The 18,593-nt window shown below is 43.3% G+C and overlaps 1 protein-coding gene across 2 annotated transcripts; it reads left to right on the forward strand.

Moving 5' to 3' along the window:
- Nucleotides 1-2,009: 2,009 nt before the first annotated feature.
- Nucleotides 2,010-17,341, forward strand: LOC128407952 (neuropeptide Y receptor type 2-like). Of its 2 annotated transcripts, none has more exons than XM_053377012.1 (2): nt 2,010-2,336; nt 15,323-17,341. In XM_053377012.1, exon 2 carries the CDS (start codon nt 15,385-15,387, stop codon nt 16,543-16,545), a length of 1,161 nt encoding a protein of 386 aa, XP_053232987.1. In that variant the 5' UTR covers nt 2,010-2,336; nt 15,323-15,384; the 3' UTR covers nt 16,546-17,341. The 2 variants fall into 2 exon arrangements, with proteins under 2 accessions (XP_053232987.1, XP_053232988.1); XM_053377013.1 differs by lacking the exon at nt 2,010-2,336 and adding an exon at nt 12,766-13,456.
- Nucleotides 17,342-18,593: the final 1,252 nt, after the last annotated feature.

Below are 18,593 nucleotides of genomic sequence, written 5' to 3' on the forward strand. Positions count from 1 at the left end.
TTAGCTGCCCTGAGCCCGATCTCGGCCAGGGAGGGTGAGATACAAATACAAGTTGTTGTTGTTGTTAGAGCCTACACAACACAAAACACTGTTGCTGTATGTAGGTTTTATTTTATTTGTTTTTTATCTTATATTTTGGAAATGTACATCCAGGGTTTTTTTTCTTTAAATTTTTTTGGGGCCCCCAAGAGAGTGGGGCCCTAAGCTATAGCTTGTTTAGCTTATACGTAAATCCAGCACTGGGCAAGATGTGAAGGGCTCAGTGCTGCTGTGCTCACACTGCTGAGCTCCTTGCTTCTCCCCTCTCTCAGTAAGCAGCAGTAACACTCGGCATTGGGAAGCCAGGTGTGCAATGCCGCCCTGGCTGTGCTGCCCTGCTGAATGCTGCTGCAATCACTTTAGACAATACTGAGCTAGATGGCTCATTGGTCTGACTCAGTCTAAGGCAGCCTCTTTTGTTCCTAGATTTCAAGCTGAAGAGACTGGGCACTTGCAGGCCCTGCCGGCAGGAAGCTCAGCTGCATAGCTGTTATTCGAAAGACTACTCTTTCTAAAGATCTGTGGTTGGTTGCTATGCTGGCTTTCAATCTTGGGTGAACTTCTGCTTCATACCACCTTTTTCCCTGTTTCTTTTTTCTTTATTTATATTGCTTTCTATCTAATAACAGAACAATTGAGAATCAATGCGGTTGCCGTGAAATATATATTTACATGTAAATCATACACCAGGGTTAGGAGTGCACACAACCCCCTTGAGAAATTTTGATATACTTATCAAAACATCTTCTTTTCTCTCCCCGCCCCCCTTTTGCTTCAGAATTCCTTGAATCATTTGCTCTGGCAGGAGCTTCTGGTTAGTTTTGAAATTTCACATGTGGTGAAACTTGGTATCCATTTTAGGATACTTATTTATGTTATCCAATTCACCAGCACATCATTCCTTTTGTTATCAAGTGTGCTGCCACAATTCCTCCAAACGTTTACCAATTTTCCAATTATGGGGCTGCCTCATACACAACGTTGTCCTCACCAAAATGCCACCCTTTTCTGCAGAAAGTCTAATAAGTAAAACACAAAACAAAACACGGAAACAGTAAATCAGGATTAAATTGGGGTAGGGGAGATATGGGGTGGCATTTTGATGAGGATGGCATCGTGTAGATGCTGTGAAAAACTTGCATGTGTGAACCCACAATAAACTGTGGAAGTTCCCTAACTCTGAAAATGGTAAGGACAGGGTATGTGTGTATATCAGTACAGTTCTTAAATGTGAGATTCATGTTCTTAGATGTACTAAGGACCTATGGAACTAGGCCTGGTCCACATTGCTTTTCTTAAAAAATAAATAAATAAAAGGTTTACATGATACTCTGCATTCCATGCACTTATTTCTGGTATTGTGATTGCTGCATGTGTACTTGAAAGTAAGCTGTATGAGTTCAATGGGAGTTCCTCTGAGTAAGTATACATTGGATTATTATAGCGATGAAAATATCATCCTCTCCAAATGAAATCATGAGGCTTTGCCATTAGAAATGCAATAATCAAATAAATAAACAAGTTATTTGAATAGTGCTGCCAGATGCAAGCACATCACATACTGTAGGAAACATTGTGCATATCCAATATGGCATACTTTGCTATGATATGCTAATATGCAAGCAGACCTACAGTTACTGCAGATATACAACAACTAGGAAAGGTTAATACCTCATGTGTATTTAAAAATATTTATCACGTAATGAGAAGGCATGGATAATGGCACAAAGAAAAGGAGATCTTGCCGAGGGCTATCAAGCTGCTCAGTACCAGGGGCAGACCTAGCACTGATCTTCTGAATGCCATATAGATGGTGCTCTAGCTGATGTGCACCATGCTATCTGTAACCTATATTTCATTGCCAGAGAATCCAGTTTGGATGTTTTAGCTCAGTAAGAAGCCCAGTGGGGGCTGAGCAATCCCTGAGCAGCACAGCAACCGCTGGCGCTCTCTCTCCCTCCCTCCCTCCCTCTCTCCCTGTGCTTTGCTGTTGGTTAAGCACACTCCCCCTCTCTTTCAGCATCACGGAGCATCCAGCTTTGAGGGATAGGGATTGCCAGTCATGTTCAGAAGTCAAAGCCTCCCTCATCACCTCTCCCTTTGTCAAGAATGAAGCAGGTTCTTGGGGAAAGGGCTCCTTTGTAATTGGGTAGGGGGAGGAAGGCTGCTCTCTGAAAGTAATTACTTTGAGAAAGTGCTTTTGTCTCGGCCACCACGAGATATCACAAAGTGGAAGAAGAGTGCAAAGACAGAAGCAAGGAGCTTGGTTCGTCGCAGCAATGAAACAGTAACTTCAGGTAAGTGGCTTTCCTTTTATTCATCATCCAGGAAGGACAATTAGAACTGCTTTTTCATTTTTTGTGAGTCTTATTTTGTTGGTGGGAGAGAAGAGTTTGTACCTTACTGTGCAGCTGAGAATTAGCATGTTTTATCATCCCCTGCCATCACTTATAAAACAGCATTCTTGGAAAGCTAATTTTAGTCTGAAGACAGACAATAGTTTTTAAGAGAGTTGAAGGTGGGAACATGGAAGCATAGCTTCACTGTGGAGCCATATACCCTTATTTCTTTCGTCTCTGGTTGAACATGTTTTGCAGGGGTTTTTTTAACCGCTGCTACACAAATTTGCAAAACCCACGAACTGAGACAATAGGGGAGTGATCGTTCACGCAGTGTAGCCTTGTCACCTTTGTTTCTCTGAAAGGAATATTGTCTGTTGCTAAGCCTCAGGTGGTGGTACAGAGGCACGTGCTGCAAGCAATAGTGCTAGGAGTTTCCAAATGTTTGTGGGATGAGATGGAGAAAGATATGCAAAAGGTGGGTCACTCACTGGTCAGCATATATGACTTCTTCCGATCTCCAGAGCACAGCACAGCAATGTTGGAGGGTTCTGGTCTCATTCACCTTCCCAGGCAGCTTTTGTAAAACAGTGCAAAGTCTGATTCTTCTGGTCACTGACTAGTTATAAGCACTCTCCTTTATCTGCAGATGCTGGATTTACAGAATGAGGGACAAGGTTCTTGCTGGTGCACCTTGGCATGCTCTTTTGCCAGCTACATTCAGTCTGCTTCTGGGCTGCATCCTACACATAGAATTAAAAGAATGGGCCAGTTCTTGAGCATTCTGCAGCCTGTAACAGCTTCTGTGTAGCAGTTAAATGCAACAGAGATGGAGTGACTTTTCAGGAGACTCCAGGTGCCTCCAGATATTGCAAATAGGCCATTGAGATATCACAAGAAAGTCATTGGCAACAGGTAGTTTTAAAAAACACAACTTACTGGATTTCCCTCAGAAAGGGAAAATTCAGGTTCAATGGTAGAAAAACTTGGGTTGGCATTTTGATGCCAACGATGTCATGTGAACACAGCAAGAAACAAACTTGCATGCATGAGGAGCATTGGTCCCACAAGACCACCCACCTCCCTGTTGGGATATACAGTACAGACTTCCAGCTGTGCCTTCTTGCTCTCTATTTCCTTCCTCCAACACCATGCTTGTCCTCCCTTTGCAAAGTGCATGGCAGATCACATCCACAGACATAACTCTTGACTTATTCCTGGCAAAGAAAGTATTTCACTAGTCCAACTGCACGGGAAACTCATGCTTGAGGAGCAGTGCGGGCATAGGTTTTAAAAAAGCGAACCCCTACAAGTGTTCCTTACAATGGGAATACCAGATGCATAACCTCCCCTATGCACAATTCATTTGTTTCCTCCCTTCTAGACAGCTTTGCAATTTACTCTAAGTGCCACCAGAAAACAGCTGTTTTTCTTGCACTTGTCCTAAGGAGTGAATCCTGTTGAGCTGAATTTCCATGAAATGACATGTTTAAGAATATCTGGTGTCATCTTCAAATGCATTTCACAATGAGAAAAAAAGCTTGCTCAGATAGAAATATCTGGGTTGGGTTGGTTCAACAGAATGAAGCTATGACAGACGTCATGAATATGGTGTCGGACATAGCTCTTTGTTTTGCTGGATTTGTAGTCCAGAAGTGTGAAGATTGGTTTGGGTTTTTAGCACAGGGCCTTTGGCTTACTGAGCATGGAGGGGGTCCTTGAGGAGTGGGCTGAAGATTGTGCTCTGTGGTGCTTCGGGGCATTCCATTTTAACTTGCAGTTTTGTGAATCCTCCGTACTTTCCCTTTGCCCCTCACTTTCCGTTGTCTGAAAGAAGCATCACACCGAACAAGGAACAGCTGTTTCTGTTGATCCCCTGAGCCAGATGCTTGACATGACGAAACAGCACCGATTTGGAAAAAGCAGAGTGCTGTCTCACGCTAAATGTAAAACATTGTTGTTGCAATCATCAAAAAAACAACACAGCTGAACGGAGAGTGTTGGTGGCTGCCCCCTCCTGGCTGTGTTGTCTGGATCTTTTCACAGAGTATCCTGTCTTCAGAGCACAGCCCTATCTCTCACCTTTCCTTTGGGAATGTGGCTTTAGCCACCTGCCCAATTTTTAAAAAATAATGACAAAGAACTTACTAAAAGGTGTCAGGCAGCGATCAGATGATACCTTTGCGGTGAGTGATTTAGTACAAAGCAACGTACACAAAGCCGTACCAGGCAGACATGAGGTTCAAAGTTGTGCAAGTTGTAATAGGGCTGCTGTATAAATCCCTCATTTGAACTGTGCTGCCTGATCTCACAAATCCCTTGATCTGCTGTTTGGACAAGTAGGGATCATTCAGTGCTGGTACTGGCGTAGTTCCAGATTCCCATGTGGCTCGCAGGTGTCAGATACATCAAAACAAAACAAAACAAAACAAGGCAGCTCCCTTAAAAGCTGTATTCTGCCACTGGATTTCTGAGCCACCTGGGACAAATCACTTAATTAGGCTTCATCATTTTACCTCCCTGACTGTTTTCTCTTGAGGTCCTGGCAGACACAGACATTCCGCTAAGTTCCTAAGTGCTTTTGAGGAATTGCAGACGTTGTAAGACTGTACAGAGAGAGCAGCTGTGCTTTGAATATCGCTGAAGAGCGACCCAGTGATACTTTGTGAGAGACACTTTCACAATGCACCCTCAGCTTCTTTGGTCAGAAGTAAGTCTCAATCAGTTTGATGGAACTTGCTCCCTAGTAATTTTGCAGAAAGGTGAATGATTAACAACAACAACAACAACAACAACAACAACAACAACAACAACAACATACATACATACATACATACAAATGAATAAAAATGCAGTATTACAGCCTTACAGTGCAATCCTATCCAGAAGCAAATGCTCTTGAATCCAATGAGATTTTCTGTCAAATAAGTGTACATAGGAGTGCAGCCATGTGTTATCAGAGTACTTGCTATGCAGCCCCTCCAACCGCCTGGAAAGTCTGAGGGACAAAGGAAGTGAAGACTAGGAACAAAGGCAGTCTTAACTGAATCCTAAGCCCTTGCTCAGCCCTTCTGGAGGGAGTGAGGTGGCTTCATCTCTCCTCCCGTGGGTGGGGGTCAACTGTAGTGGAGAGCCTCCCTACTGAAAGCAAGGGCAGCTGGGAAGATACCACCAGCAGTGTTCTTCTTGACTGTATTAGCTGGGGGTGAGAGCAGAGCAGAACAGGGCTGGGGATGGATCTGCAGGATCCAATGTCAGTTCATTTCTGCTTTACCAGCATGCCAAGCTTCCACCCTGGTGAGCAGGAGCTGGAGGGCTGTGGATGTGGCAATGAATTCACTGTTCTATGCCTCCCAGCCCCTTGCTAGAATTGGTCTGCTTGGAAACAATCCTATGAAATGTTACCTGCGAGTAAGCTTGATGGGGCTTACTGCTGATCTGAGTAAACTTGCATAGGATTGCAATGCTAATCACATTTTATTCTTCTTGCTGGGACCTAATGGTCATTGGTATGCTTCCATTTCTGCCTGCCCCATCCACCAGTACACAGTATTTCAAATGCTTCCAGGACCTGAGGTAAATAGCATTGCACTCCTCCCAGGTGCAAAAAGTTAGCTAGTTGTTCTTTAGAAATATATATTATTCTCAGCATTCCCTCATCCTCTACAAGGCATGTTTGCTATTTTAAAGGTACCCCTTACCAGCAACCTGAGGGAAGGGTGAAACAACTGGTGTATAATAACTGCAAGAGTAATAATGAAAGTTGTGATAAGAAAAGGAAATTAATTGCCAGAGGAAAAGGAGCCAAAGTGATAACTGGGAGAGCATGGAGGTAAAGGGAAGCTGTGAAAGTTTAATTTGACACACAAAGATGGGGATTTAGCAGCAGTTTAAGGCTCCTCTTTTATTACTATAAAAAGGCAAAGGTAGATAAACACTATTACACGGAGAGCAGGACAACAGTTGGAGAAATTACCCTGAGTTGGAAGGAAATGTAATGTCTCTTTGTACGTTTCATGGACAAAGCTGGTGATGGAAATGGCTTCCATCCCTTGATAATTAGATATGAAACAGCGAAAGGCGGCTGGGGCGGTTCAAACACCCTTATTTCCAGCTTTTCACTAATGATAACTTGTGATTGTAAAGGGTCCTCTCCTCTTGATGTTGTTTTCTTCTAGTCTATATGCTTCTCCCATTCCATTCGCTGGAGGCAATCAAAACTCACTGCTCTTGGGAGGAATTTTTTAATTAAAGTGCTCTGTTTCTACAGAGTGTGTTTTTTGTTATCTCTTCCCCTTTCCCTTGTTTATACGTGCCTTCTGTCACTAAGCTACTGCTAACTTCCAAGTATTATTCCAGGTAACACATTCGGGTAAAGCCCACAATTTGTCATCTACGGAGTAGGGCAACTATAACAAATTGCAGTTCTTTTAGGGGGGAATGTGCTTTAAATATATGGTGTGTACATAGGGCAGGGGTCCAGAAAGCTCTGAGATGTAGAATTAATGTCCAAATTAACAAATTTGGTACATTGGATCAAAAGAGAATGACAAAAGCCTGAAAAGGTTGCCAAAAATGCCCCCTTTAATACTAGTTACCAAACATTGATCACACAGAAAGAACGATATTTACCTTCTCGTGATAATTTTTAAACCTAGAATAATTAATATTCAGCTGTATCACTTGTTATGCCCATTTAACAATATCAAAGGTGGAGAGTATACCAACCATGTTTTCATACAAATATGAATCTGGTGACAAAACACTAACTTCTTAATTGCTTACACACACACACACACACACACACACACACACACACGTGTTAGAATAAATCCAGAATCAAAGCAAGCAGAAATGGAGAAATACAAGCACAACCCAGAAATCCTGTGGTAAGCAATTAGAGCTACAGTGTGTTGTGGCAAATCCCCCCCCAAAAAAAACCCAGCAGAGCCCTGTGGCACCACTAACACCGAAAATTGTATTGTGACATAGATTCCACATCTTCAGTAGGGCAGGATAATTGAGGCAGTGACAGATCAAATCTGGAGCATTAGCAGGAGGCTTTCAGTTATTGCACAGCATGCCATGTCATGAGGTTAGAGGCTCAGGAAATTAGAAGCAGAAAGCCTTGCTAAGAAGGGACTGCAACCCTCCTGCAAGTTATCAGTGCCCTAACCTGTTGCCTTCAGAACAACAGCTCTCATTTTAAAAAAATCTGCTCTGAAGGCCTGAATCAAGAGTCAACCTAAGATCTGGGCAAATATTTACATATAGTAAATATTTACTTACTTATACTTATTCACATCAAGAGAAAATTACCCGAAAGTCTACTACTTCTGATGGCAGAGGAAGGGTTGATCCAGCACTAGGGTAATTTCTGATCCCATGCAAATATCAGTAGATCATTATTCCAAACTTGTAGAATCATATTACTAGGGTAGATCAATTCTACATTAGGGTGCTGTTAGTGTTCAATAAACCTTGTAGTTTTGCAACTGTTTAGATAATCCAAGCTCCACCTTTCATAGATGGCATCTACCCTAGAAGTACATGCCCACTAATGTTATCAGATTTCAGTTGTACTGTAGTCACAATATCAGCAATTCAAGTCCTTTGACTTTGTTGTCTGAACTTAGATTATTAGCATAATGGCTTCTAAGCTGTTTCCCTCTAATCTTACAGAGTACCTTAGCCTGATTCTCCAGCCTATATCATCAAAACATATTATGAGATCTTACTCAACTTTAGTTGACCTCTAAAGTACTTTCCTGGCTTTAATTAAATCCATTGCTTCCTAAAAGTCTATCATGTTGGAATCTTATTCCGTTCCATTAAAAGGTCTACTTATTTATGTAACAATCAACTTATTTCTAGTATAACGTTTCTGAATCATGGGGGCTCACGTTCCTCTATTTCTTTTTAAATCCCTCTAGAGATGCTGGCTAGACATTCTAGTATTCTTTGTTGCATGGAGGAACATTATCATGCATGCCCACAACTTGCAGTCTGAACTAATCCAGTCCAAATACAGGCTGTGTACACATAACCAGATTGAGCTTGGGACTGAATCTGCCTAGATGGATGACCTCTGTTGGGAGAGCAACAGGGGAACTGCAACTCTGTTACTCTTACTAGATTTTTCATGGGCTTTTGATACTATTGACCATGGTATCCTAATGGATACTCTACAGGAGATGGGTTTAAGGGGCACTGTTCTGCAGTGGCTCTGGTCTTATCGCCAGGACAGGTTCCAGAAGGTAGCATTGGATGAGTGCTCCTTGGCCCCCTGGTTATGTGGTGCCACAGGGCACTATCTTGTCTCTGAAGCTATTTAACATCTACATGAAGCAATTGGGAGCAGCCATTAGGAGTTTTGGAGCAAGATATTTGCTCATGATACCCAACTTTAATTCTCTGTAATTTCTAAATCAGGAATGGCTGAAAAGGCCCTGGACTGGTGTCTGCATAGAGCATTGGGCTGGATGAGGAATAATAAACTGAATCAGACAACTTGCAGGATGGAAGCTCTGTGGGCAGAGGCAGATGTAGGGCAGCGCAATTGTTTTCCCCATGCTGGGTGTTGAACCAAGTGGGAGAGCTGCAGGGCATCGCAACTGTGACATAGTGCACACACAGAACAGAAGGCAAGAAGTGGTGGGCCAACGAATTTTTGCCTCACACAGGACACCACTACAATGTGAAAGACCAAAGTGGGTGGGGGAGGGGTTTCTGGGTCCAGGAAATCAGTAAATTGCCTGCCATGGCAAATGTATAGTTTGAGAGATCTTCTGGATCCAGTTCTGTCACAAAATGATGGCAGAAGAGTGTGGAATTTGGCATAATCAGCTGGCAATTGCTGACATAGCTTTTAATTGATATCTAATTCCCAGTGCTTTTTTGTGGGGGGGACGACGCAGGGGTATGCATACCCCTAAACATTTTGTGAATCTAAGTTTAGCCTCATTGAGGGGCAGTATTTCAATATGAGTAGGAAAATGAGAGTACCCCTAAACATTTTTTAAAGGAAAAAAGCACTGCTAATTCCTCTTCAAAATGTGCCACAACGATTTCCTTGTGACAGGGAGTTCCATAGTTTACCTTTCCTCCAGTTGCTTCTGGAGGTGTCATGACTCAGCAGAATTTGCTGACCCAGAGGCTCCCATGTGGAGAAAGCTTGTTATTTTATATTTTTCCTCCCATACTCGTGCCTTTCAAAGCATTTTATTCATCTCTGTCATTTACCGTTCTCTTCCTCCTCAGTTTGTGGGGAGTAGAAGGAATAAGGTCTACATTCTCTGATCCTTCTTCTCTGCTCCTGTTATGCACACTTATTCCTCCCATAACAGCTTCTTTCTGTTATCTCTTCCTGAGGGCCCTTTCACCTCAGAGAAGGGAGATTCTCTCTTCCCACCCAACTCAAACCTCTCCCTCTCCTGGTCATATTCATTCAGTCTCACCTTCTTTTCCTCTGTCCTAGCACATGACACATGCAAGCACATGCGCACACACCAGTTGCCCACTTCCTAGCACCACTGCCTAATGGCTGGTTGTTTTTCTGAGACAGCTGCCATTTTGAAGGCAGTGAGGGGAGGCTTGCTAGCTAAGAAGGAAGACTGGGCTGTGGGAAAGCGAGTAACTGTACATGTGTGTGCATGAGACGGAAGGGGGCAGAAGATGCAGCAGCAGCACACCACACTTGCTGCTTCTTTTCCTCTTCCTCTGCCTGAGCATCCCTTCTGCCTCCTTCCTGTTTTTTTCCTCCTTCCCTCACACTTTGCCAGCAACTGTGCCCATTCCTAATCTCTTTCCTTCTCTTTCTTTCCTCCCTCCAACTTCATGCACTTCAGTCTCACTCTCTAGTCAGCTCCCACTCCCATGAGTGCCTCTGTACTGCACATGTGGGAAGCTAGAATCATGGGTGGGGTGAAGAAGCAAGGAAGCACCGGGCAGGCCCCAGCACTGAGGCTGCAACCTGAAAGAGGGCTGAGGCTCACTGGTGATCCCTTGCTCACAGTTTATGAAACCCTGCTTTGTATATTCACTGCATTAGCTTAACTTGTCCTAGTATCACCTTAACTGTTTGGCCATGACCCCTGCTAGTTATTGCTTCTATGGGAAAGAAGACACATGAAAGTACCCAAAATGTTTGCCACCAAAAAGTTTAATAGTCTCTTAGAGCTTTTACAACTATATTATGTCACAAATGAATTATTCTCCCTGTGCCAGTCAGCAAGACTGCCTAACTGTTGCTTGATTCTTACGAAACACCAGCAGTTTCTCCATATACTCAAGGAGCCTGCCTGGCTACAGCTTAAAATTTCAGCATGTCTTCAGCAAACGTGATTTCTGTTTGGGTGAAATCCACCGCATGATATTAACTAGTCTAGAAGCATTGCAAATTATTTTTGATCACACTTTTTACTTTGCCTCATTTCTGAAATGCATTAATTAATTCTGAAATGTTAGCCTATTTTTTAAAAAACCCATTAAGACACTTAAAACAAATAATCCGAAATGGTCCGAACAATAATTGTACCTCTGACTGTTCTCTAATTGTTAACTTTTAGAAATTGCAATAATGGTTACTCTGCAGCTAATTGTTTGAAGTGGGAAAAATATGAAGAAGACAACTGAGCAAGCATAATTTGCTGTGCAGCCTTTGTCCATTTCAGCCTACTTGCAAAGGAGATGAGTAAATCAAGTATAATTATCAGATTTACAGTATCATAGAATTGTAGAGTTGGAAAGGATCCTGCAGATCATCTAGCACAACCCCCTGCAATGCAGGAATATGCAGCTGTCCCATATGGGGATCAAACCTGCAACCTTGACATTATCAGCACTACGCTCTAACCAAGTGAGCTATCCATGGCTATCAGCATGTGGAAGTCAATGGGACAGTCAAGCCAAATACAGCGGTAAAGGGAATGGTATCATGGACACACATGGGAAAAACCCGCACAATTTATTAATTTATTTTTGCATGGTCTCAATATATTTTACTGGATAAAAGGGTCTTATAGACAAACTATCGCATGCTCACGCATGTTAGGACATCCTGTGTTGCTTCAGCTTGTGTGTATACCTCAGTGTTTATCCTTGGAACCATCAAGAGAGATCTGTGAGCCAATAATATATAAGGTGACGAAGAAGCTCAGACCAATCTAAATCAGGGTGGCTGATGTGGATTAATATCTGCAGCTACATAGCTCATCTGAATCCAACTGAACTAGTCAGAAAGAGAAGGATAATTTTAGTCATTTAATTTGTCGTTGTTGAATTTTTATTGCCAGGGTGGGGAAAATGTGCTTGTTGGGTTTGTTGTTGTTGTTTTTGCCTCAGGTGTCGAAATGACTTGGCTGGCTTTGGACATTATGCACATTGACCTTGGGGGTGGTGGTGGAGAATGGGGTGCCATTTGCCACTTCATATCAAGCAACAAAATGTCTTGGGTCGAGTGGCGTAGCGTGGGGGGTGCAGGGGGGGCCAGCCACACCGGGCGCAACATCTGGGGGGGGCGCGCTCGCACTCGCAGCTCTCTGCCCCTACCTGGCTCACTCACTCTCTCTCACTGCAGTGCTGGCTGTGCGAATCCGATCTGAGCCGCCGGGTCGCCGCCCACTGTAGAGGGGGTGGGTACCAGGCGTGTGGTGCGGAGAGAGAGCGAGGGACTATCTGGGGGAGGGACAGTGTAGCGGCCGCCCAGCGCAGCGCTGAGCGCGGGAGAGAACCACACCAGACCAGCCCAGGCAGCAGCAAGAAGAAGCTGGCAGCGGCGGCAGGTTAGGGGTTAGGGGGCGCAAATTACTTGTCTTGCCCCGGGTTAGGGGGCGCAAATTACTTGCCTTGCCCCGGGTTAGGGGGTGCAAATTACTTGCCTTGCCCCGGGTGCTGACAACCCACGCTACGCCGCTGCTTGGGTCAGCCCTCGGTCAGATGCTCCTTTTGATGTGGAGCAGTGATGTGCTACCCCAGCCCAAGCCACTAATGAATGCATGACTAGAGCTGGATTGGGGCTGGATTACTGAGTTTATATACCACTCTTCATCCGAAGATCACTTTATCAATAAAATATAAATGTGCTTAACTTGGGCTAGAACTGCAACCACAGTACTGAACATAGCTTGGTGTCTGTAGGCAATACTTTTAACAGTCAGTGTGGTGGTGAGTCTATTTCATGATAACTTTTAGATGTTATCCTAGACAGCTCTGGCTAAATATGACCACTAGGCTTTTCTGCAATGCCTATAGGCAGTTGCTACAAGAGTAATCTGGTAAAATCAGAAGTGAACTCAGCTGATCATGCAATTAATACCCATTTCCCTCAAGTTTACAAATGTCCAGTATGGCAAGTAGTAGGGGTGGAGGGTGGGAAATGGCAAGAAAAATAAGCCATACCAACAGTGAAACTTAGCACATGTTAACACACAAATTTGTGGCCATGAGGGTTAAATACACAGGACAGTGTGGGAGCCTTTGAAACACAATGCCCAACCTTAATCCCATATGTCACCAGCTTTTGAGTTGTGTCATGAGTTATTGTTCATTCTTGCTGAAAAGTTTGGGTCAATATGAACCCTACAGCACAAGGGAGCTTGAGCCAGAAGAGTGTTTCTGGGCAGCAATGAAGTTGAACTGACAGTCTTTATCCTCACAACTGTACAGAGGGATATTAATTTGTGTTTCATAGAGAATCTACCACAAAAGTCACCATCCCAGATCAACCCATTGGTGTTCATCTCTGTGAGCCAATAATATTTAAGTGAGGAAAGAGCTCAGACCAATCTAAACCAGGCCCCTTCCTCTCTTCCTCTCTTCCCATACAGCAGAGTTTAGCAGCCAAGCAACATGAATTCCTGCAGCTGCTCCCAAGAGGGATTATGAACTTTGTTCTACCAAGTGATAAATGGACAAAGGGACATTTATTATGAATTGTGACATAACTTCAGCCTTTATCACCATCTGGTCAGCCATTCTCTCTCCCCACCCATTTGTTTAAGGAACCACTGCGTGCATTTCACGGAAAAACTCAAGAGAACAGCCACATGGTGAAAAATAGATGCTCCAGCAACAACCAGGTCAATGATATTTGTGGTCCAAATTACTCAGTTCCACTAGCTTTAAACTAGTTGTTTGCATGTTGCCCCACTGATTTCACTGAGTCTTCATGATCCAATTGTTGAGGAGTGTAGCATGTGAAATGTATAAACGTTTCTTTTGAGAGAATGAATGCAGGTTGCTTAGGAACAAATGCAAAAACACAATAATCACATTTTCAGGTTCACATAACCTTTCTTCAGGCTAAAATGGAATGGTCAGAGCAAATGTTTGGAATGTTCCAAAGGGGAGTGATAAGCAGCTGGGTGTGCTGGATGATGAGATAATTATCATCTGGAAACTCAAGGTGCATTGGGGATATATTCATTTGAGATGAAGCTTAATGGAAGTTGTAAATTAGAAGCTGTGTCTAGCTCTAGGAAAGAAACATTATCTTGTTCAAATCTGCATCTTGGAGCTTGCTCACTCGTGCATGTAACTCACTTGATTTCTTATCACAACCTACCGTCAAGTTATGCTAGCTTCATGAGTCCAATTGTATCCCAGAGTGTAGCAGTCTTTCTTCCTATCCATGGCTACTTTGGCAGAATCATAGGATGATTTAAATCAGGGAAATTGGGAACATTGTCCCTCTTCATTTTATCTTAAAAGAACAAAACAAACAAACAAACAAACAAAACAAATGCTGGGAGATCCACTTATATCTTGTTTGGCAATGATAGTAACTGATAAAGTTACTAACCCTAGCATACCAATAATTCACAGATTCAGATTATGAAAACAAAAACAAAAAAATTGAATGATGTATACTATAATGGGAAAAGTTTGCGGTTCCAGAAAGTCCTCCAGGCCTTCCATTTGACAGCCCAATCCTAAGTATGTGTATTCAAAACACAGCCAGCTCCACCTTTGAGGGGACCCTCAGCTACATGAACTGGTGGCTGCAGCACTCTGATGAAACAACTTTGTAATCCCCCAGCCCAGTTCCCCCAACAAAGGATCTCTACAAGGTGTTGTGGTAAATTTAAATGGCAGCTCCCATTTTAATTTCCCAGTGCCCCAAAGCAATGCTACTTCAGGGGCACTGTGGGAAATTGAACACACAGCTCCAGGATGCAGCTGATGAGCAACCAGTGGATTGGACTGTCAGTCAAAGGGCCAGGCTGAGTGGTGGTGCTCAGCCCAGCCAGGGTTCTGGGCCCAATGGGTGCCTAAGGATGCTACATGACCCCATGTGACTTAGACTTTGCTTCCCACTGTGTTATTTCACCCAGGTAAGTGTGTGTGGAACTGCAACTTTATGTCACCCTCATGGGCAAACTACCACAGATTCTATTACCTTCCCAGTCCTTTATTGATTTATATATTTATTTGTATTCCTTCCACATCCTTCTCTCAGATTTAATTATTCTGACAAGCAGAGCCCATGTCACCAGAGACCACAGAGGCAGATTGCAGGCCAAGGGCTGCCTGTTGTTAGCAGCTAAATAGAAGATTTGGTTTATGTGATTACATCAGCATGACATTTGAAAGGGTCTTTTCAGCCCATTCAATTTCAGACAAATAATTTTTTTGAAGTAAATACATTTTTAATGCAAATAATTCAATTGAGACCAGCCTCTTAGATCTTTGGTCAGCATTAATTTTATCATGTGGATAAAAATGGGAGATGGGGCATCCAACTGAGTCAAAGAACAGCCATGAAAACGTTGTATGGAAACTATGGACAATGAATTTTAATTGAAAGAGTGTTGGTAGGACTTTAGGGATAGAGCCTAATTTGAAATGCTCTCTTGAATATGCTGTTGAAACCTGAAATATCTAGGGTTTCCCCTCCCTCCTATCTAAAATATCCTTTTTGTGTGTTCTTGTTTCCATTTTCACAGGTGGAGTTGCAAACTTTACATAAATCATTAGCCCAGAAGCGAAAATAAGCCAAGAAATAGGAATGGGGCTGCTTGATCAAGCCAACAGCACTATCATCCTGGAAGAGCATAACTTGGATAAACAACTGCCATTCAGCTGGCATGCAAAGGGCTTTGCCACCCCTAGCCAGGGGCTTGAAGGATCCAGTAATGTTATGATGGACAGTACCAAGATCCTGGGAGTCCAGATCATATTGATAGCTGCCTACTCCCTCATCATTCTTCTGGGATTCATTGGCAACTCCTTAGTAGTCTACATGATTGTGAGATACAGAACCATGAGGACTGTAACCAACTTCTTCATAGCTAACCTGGCTCTGGCAGACTTGATGGTAGACACACTCTGCTTGCCCTTCACTTTGGCCTACACTCTGTTGGATGAGTGGAAGTTTGGGGCTGTGCTTTGTCACCTGGTCTCCTACGCTCAAGCTTTAAGTGTCCATGTGTCTACTCTCACCTTAACCGTGATTGCTCTGGACAGGTACAGATGCATTGTTTTCCATTTGGATAGCAGGATATCCAAGAAGGTCAGCTTCACCATCATCGCTTTCACGTGGCTGGTTGCCGCCGTCCTAGCCAGTCCACTGGCCATCTTCCGAGAGTACAGGTACGAAGAAATCCCATCCATCAATCTCAGAATTGCCGTCTGCTCTGAGAAATGGCCTTCTGAAAGCAGGGACGCCACCATATACAGCTTATCCATGCTCCTCTTGCAATATGTCCTCCCTCTTTCCATCATCTGCTACGCCTACATCAGAATATGGTTCAAGCTGAAAAGCCACATCAGTCCCACTGCTAGGAGTGACAGTCACTGCCGGAGGAGAAAGACCACAAAGATGCTGGTCATGGTGGTGGTGGTGTTTGCAGTCTCTTGGCTCCCCTTCCATGTTTTCCAACTTGCTGTTGACCTTGACCTGGTGCTCATCTTCCATGACTATAAGCTTCTTTACACCGTGTTCCACGTGGTGGCCATGTGCTCCACTTTTGCTAATCCTCTGCTCTATGGCTGGATGAACAAGAACTACCGCAATGGATTCCTCATGTTCTTCCGTTGCCAGAACAAGCCGGAGAGGCTCTATACGGAGGGCTCGGTCAGAGGGCGGTCTTACACTTTCCGAGCCACCACCTTGAATGACAGCATCAAGCACTCGACACTCAATGGGCAGCTGCCCACGCCAGTTTAGGACCACAAATAGCTGTGCCTCCACAAAGGGGCAGGAACCTCGGTGGCATCTACCTAGGACTGATGCCTTTTCTAAAACTCAATGTGTCGTATTGCCAAAATAGTGTTACTTGTCATAGCCTACATGGGAGCACATTGTCTATCTGTCCAAACAAAGAACCTCATGCACTGTCTATTTTGTCTCATGAAGCAAGTTAACTAAACCTTGCTTTGAGTTCTGTGTTGCTTCTTGCATAAGCAGCACAAACATGTTGTTCACAGAATGCTTTCAGTTCAGTTCTACCATAATCTGAGAGAGGAGAGAAACAGCGAACAGGACTGGTTGTTTTAGACAGCCTTCCCCAACCTAGTGCCCTCCTGGCATTTTGTACTACAACTCCCATAACCTCCAGCATGGCTCTAGTTACAGCCGTGTTGGTCTGCCATCGTTGAAGCAAAATAAAATAAAAATTCCTTCCAGTAGCACCTTAGAGACTAACTAAGTTTGTTATTGGTATGAGCTTTCGTGTGCATGCACACTTCTTCAGATACCAGCATGGCCAATTGACATGCTGTCTGGGACAGATGGGAGCTGTGGTCCCAAACATCTGGAGGGCACCAGGTTGGGAAAGGCTGGTTTTAGGCATCCAGTGGGAATGAAAGTATCTGCCTCCAGTACTGTAAACTACAGGACAGTATGCTATTATATATTAAATGCACTGTATATTCTTTTAAATGACATGTCCTCCTGTTCTTTTGAATTTCTCATGCCAAAGTCATATTATTATTTCCAGTTTTAAAGACTAAACAATTCATGACCCATTGTGTGCAATTTTTAAAATAGGTATTATAAAACAACTGAGAAGCAAAGGCTGGGCGTTCAGCACATGGATTCGTCTGAAATACCAGATTCTTCTAGGTTTCCAGACTATCACAAATGATGACTGCTCAAGGTTTGCATTGGTATCTGAAACTGGAATGGTTGCTGTCCAGAATGGCAGCTTTTCATGTAACCAGATGTACCGATAATAGTGTCTTGAGGAAGTGATGTTCATACTGCATCCTACACTCAGCCTCTACTTGCACTCCACTTCTAGCTCAAAGGACAGTATTTAAAAGCTCTTTTCTTTTTAATGCTAATTTTCTTTCTGAGCAGAAATTACAGGCATCCTCCCTGGCTCCTCTTCCTCCTATGGAGTCTTCCTTTCTTTCTAGATATGGTGAATATGCACCACTGTGTTTGTTCATGGAGTCACCTACACACAGTCATAATTTTGCCTTTTAACACACAACTATATGGTCGCTTCTGAAAGTCACTTCCCTTTTTGCCAAATGTTTTTGAGTGGTCCAAAACATTTTTTTAAAACTGTGCTCTCTGGGTGGAGAAGGTATGTATGCACAGGAAATATGCAAAACATTGTTCCAAGACAGTGAAGGCCAAAACTGAAGTGACATGTGCCAGGTAGGCATGCTTGGAAGTGAAATATGGGGCACAATCTACTGAAATTTCTGCTTTCAAGTGAATGGAACTTTCCTGTCCTTAAAAGGTCACTAATAGGACCAAACCGCACTTTACATTAAACACATAGTTTGGTGATGTGTGCTTGTTTTTAAAACTTTAAATAGCAGCAGCCACAGAATGTGCGTGTGATAAGCATTGGAAATACAAGTGTGTGGGGTTAATCCATCCCCCCCCCCACTCCTGAATGTTCCCCAGCCCTTTTAAAATTGAAAAAAAAAACAAGCACCCTTTGCCATAGTACAGACCATTTTATTCTATTTTTGATGTCATTTGCTCACTCATTCATTCCTGAGAATCTAGATGATGGGCACTTCTGGACTGTTGCTATTTTGATAGTTGATTTGATGCTTTTGCATGACAAATCCACCCCCCCCTCCCAAAATGGAACTTTCTGCTATAAGGAGCATTATGAGAAAAGTGCTCTGGAAAGTGTAGGATAACACTTAATGCAACACCATGTAACAAATCAGAATGGATGTTCAGGAAACTTTGGGCAGACAGGTCTTTAGGTAGTGACCCAAACTTCTCCCAAATCATTGCATTCCTGT

This window comes from Podarcis raffonei, chromosome 2 (genome assembly GCF_027172205.1).
Source record: "Podarcis raffonei isolate rPodRaf1 chromosome 2, rPodRaf1.pri, whole genome shotgun sequence".
NCBI lineage: Eukaryota > Metazoa > Chordata > Lepidosauria > Squamata > Lacertidae > Podarcis > Podarcis raffonei.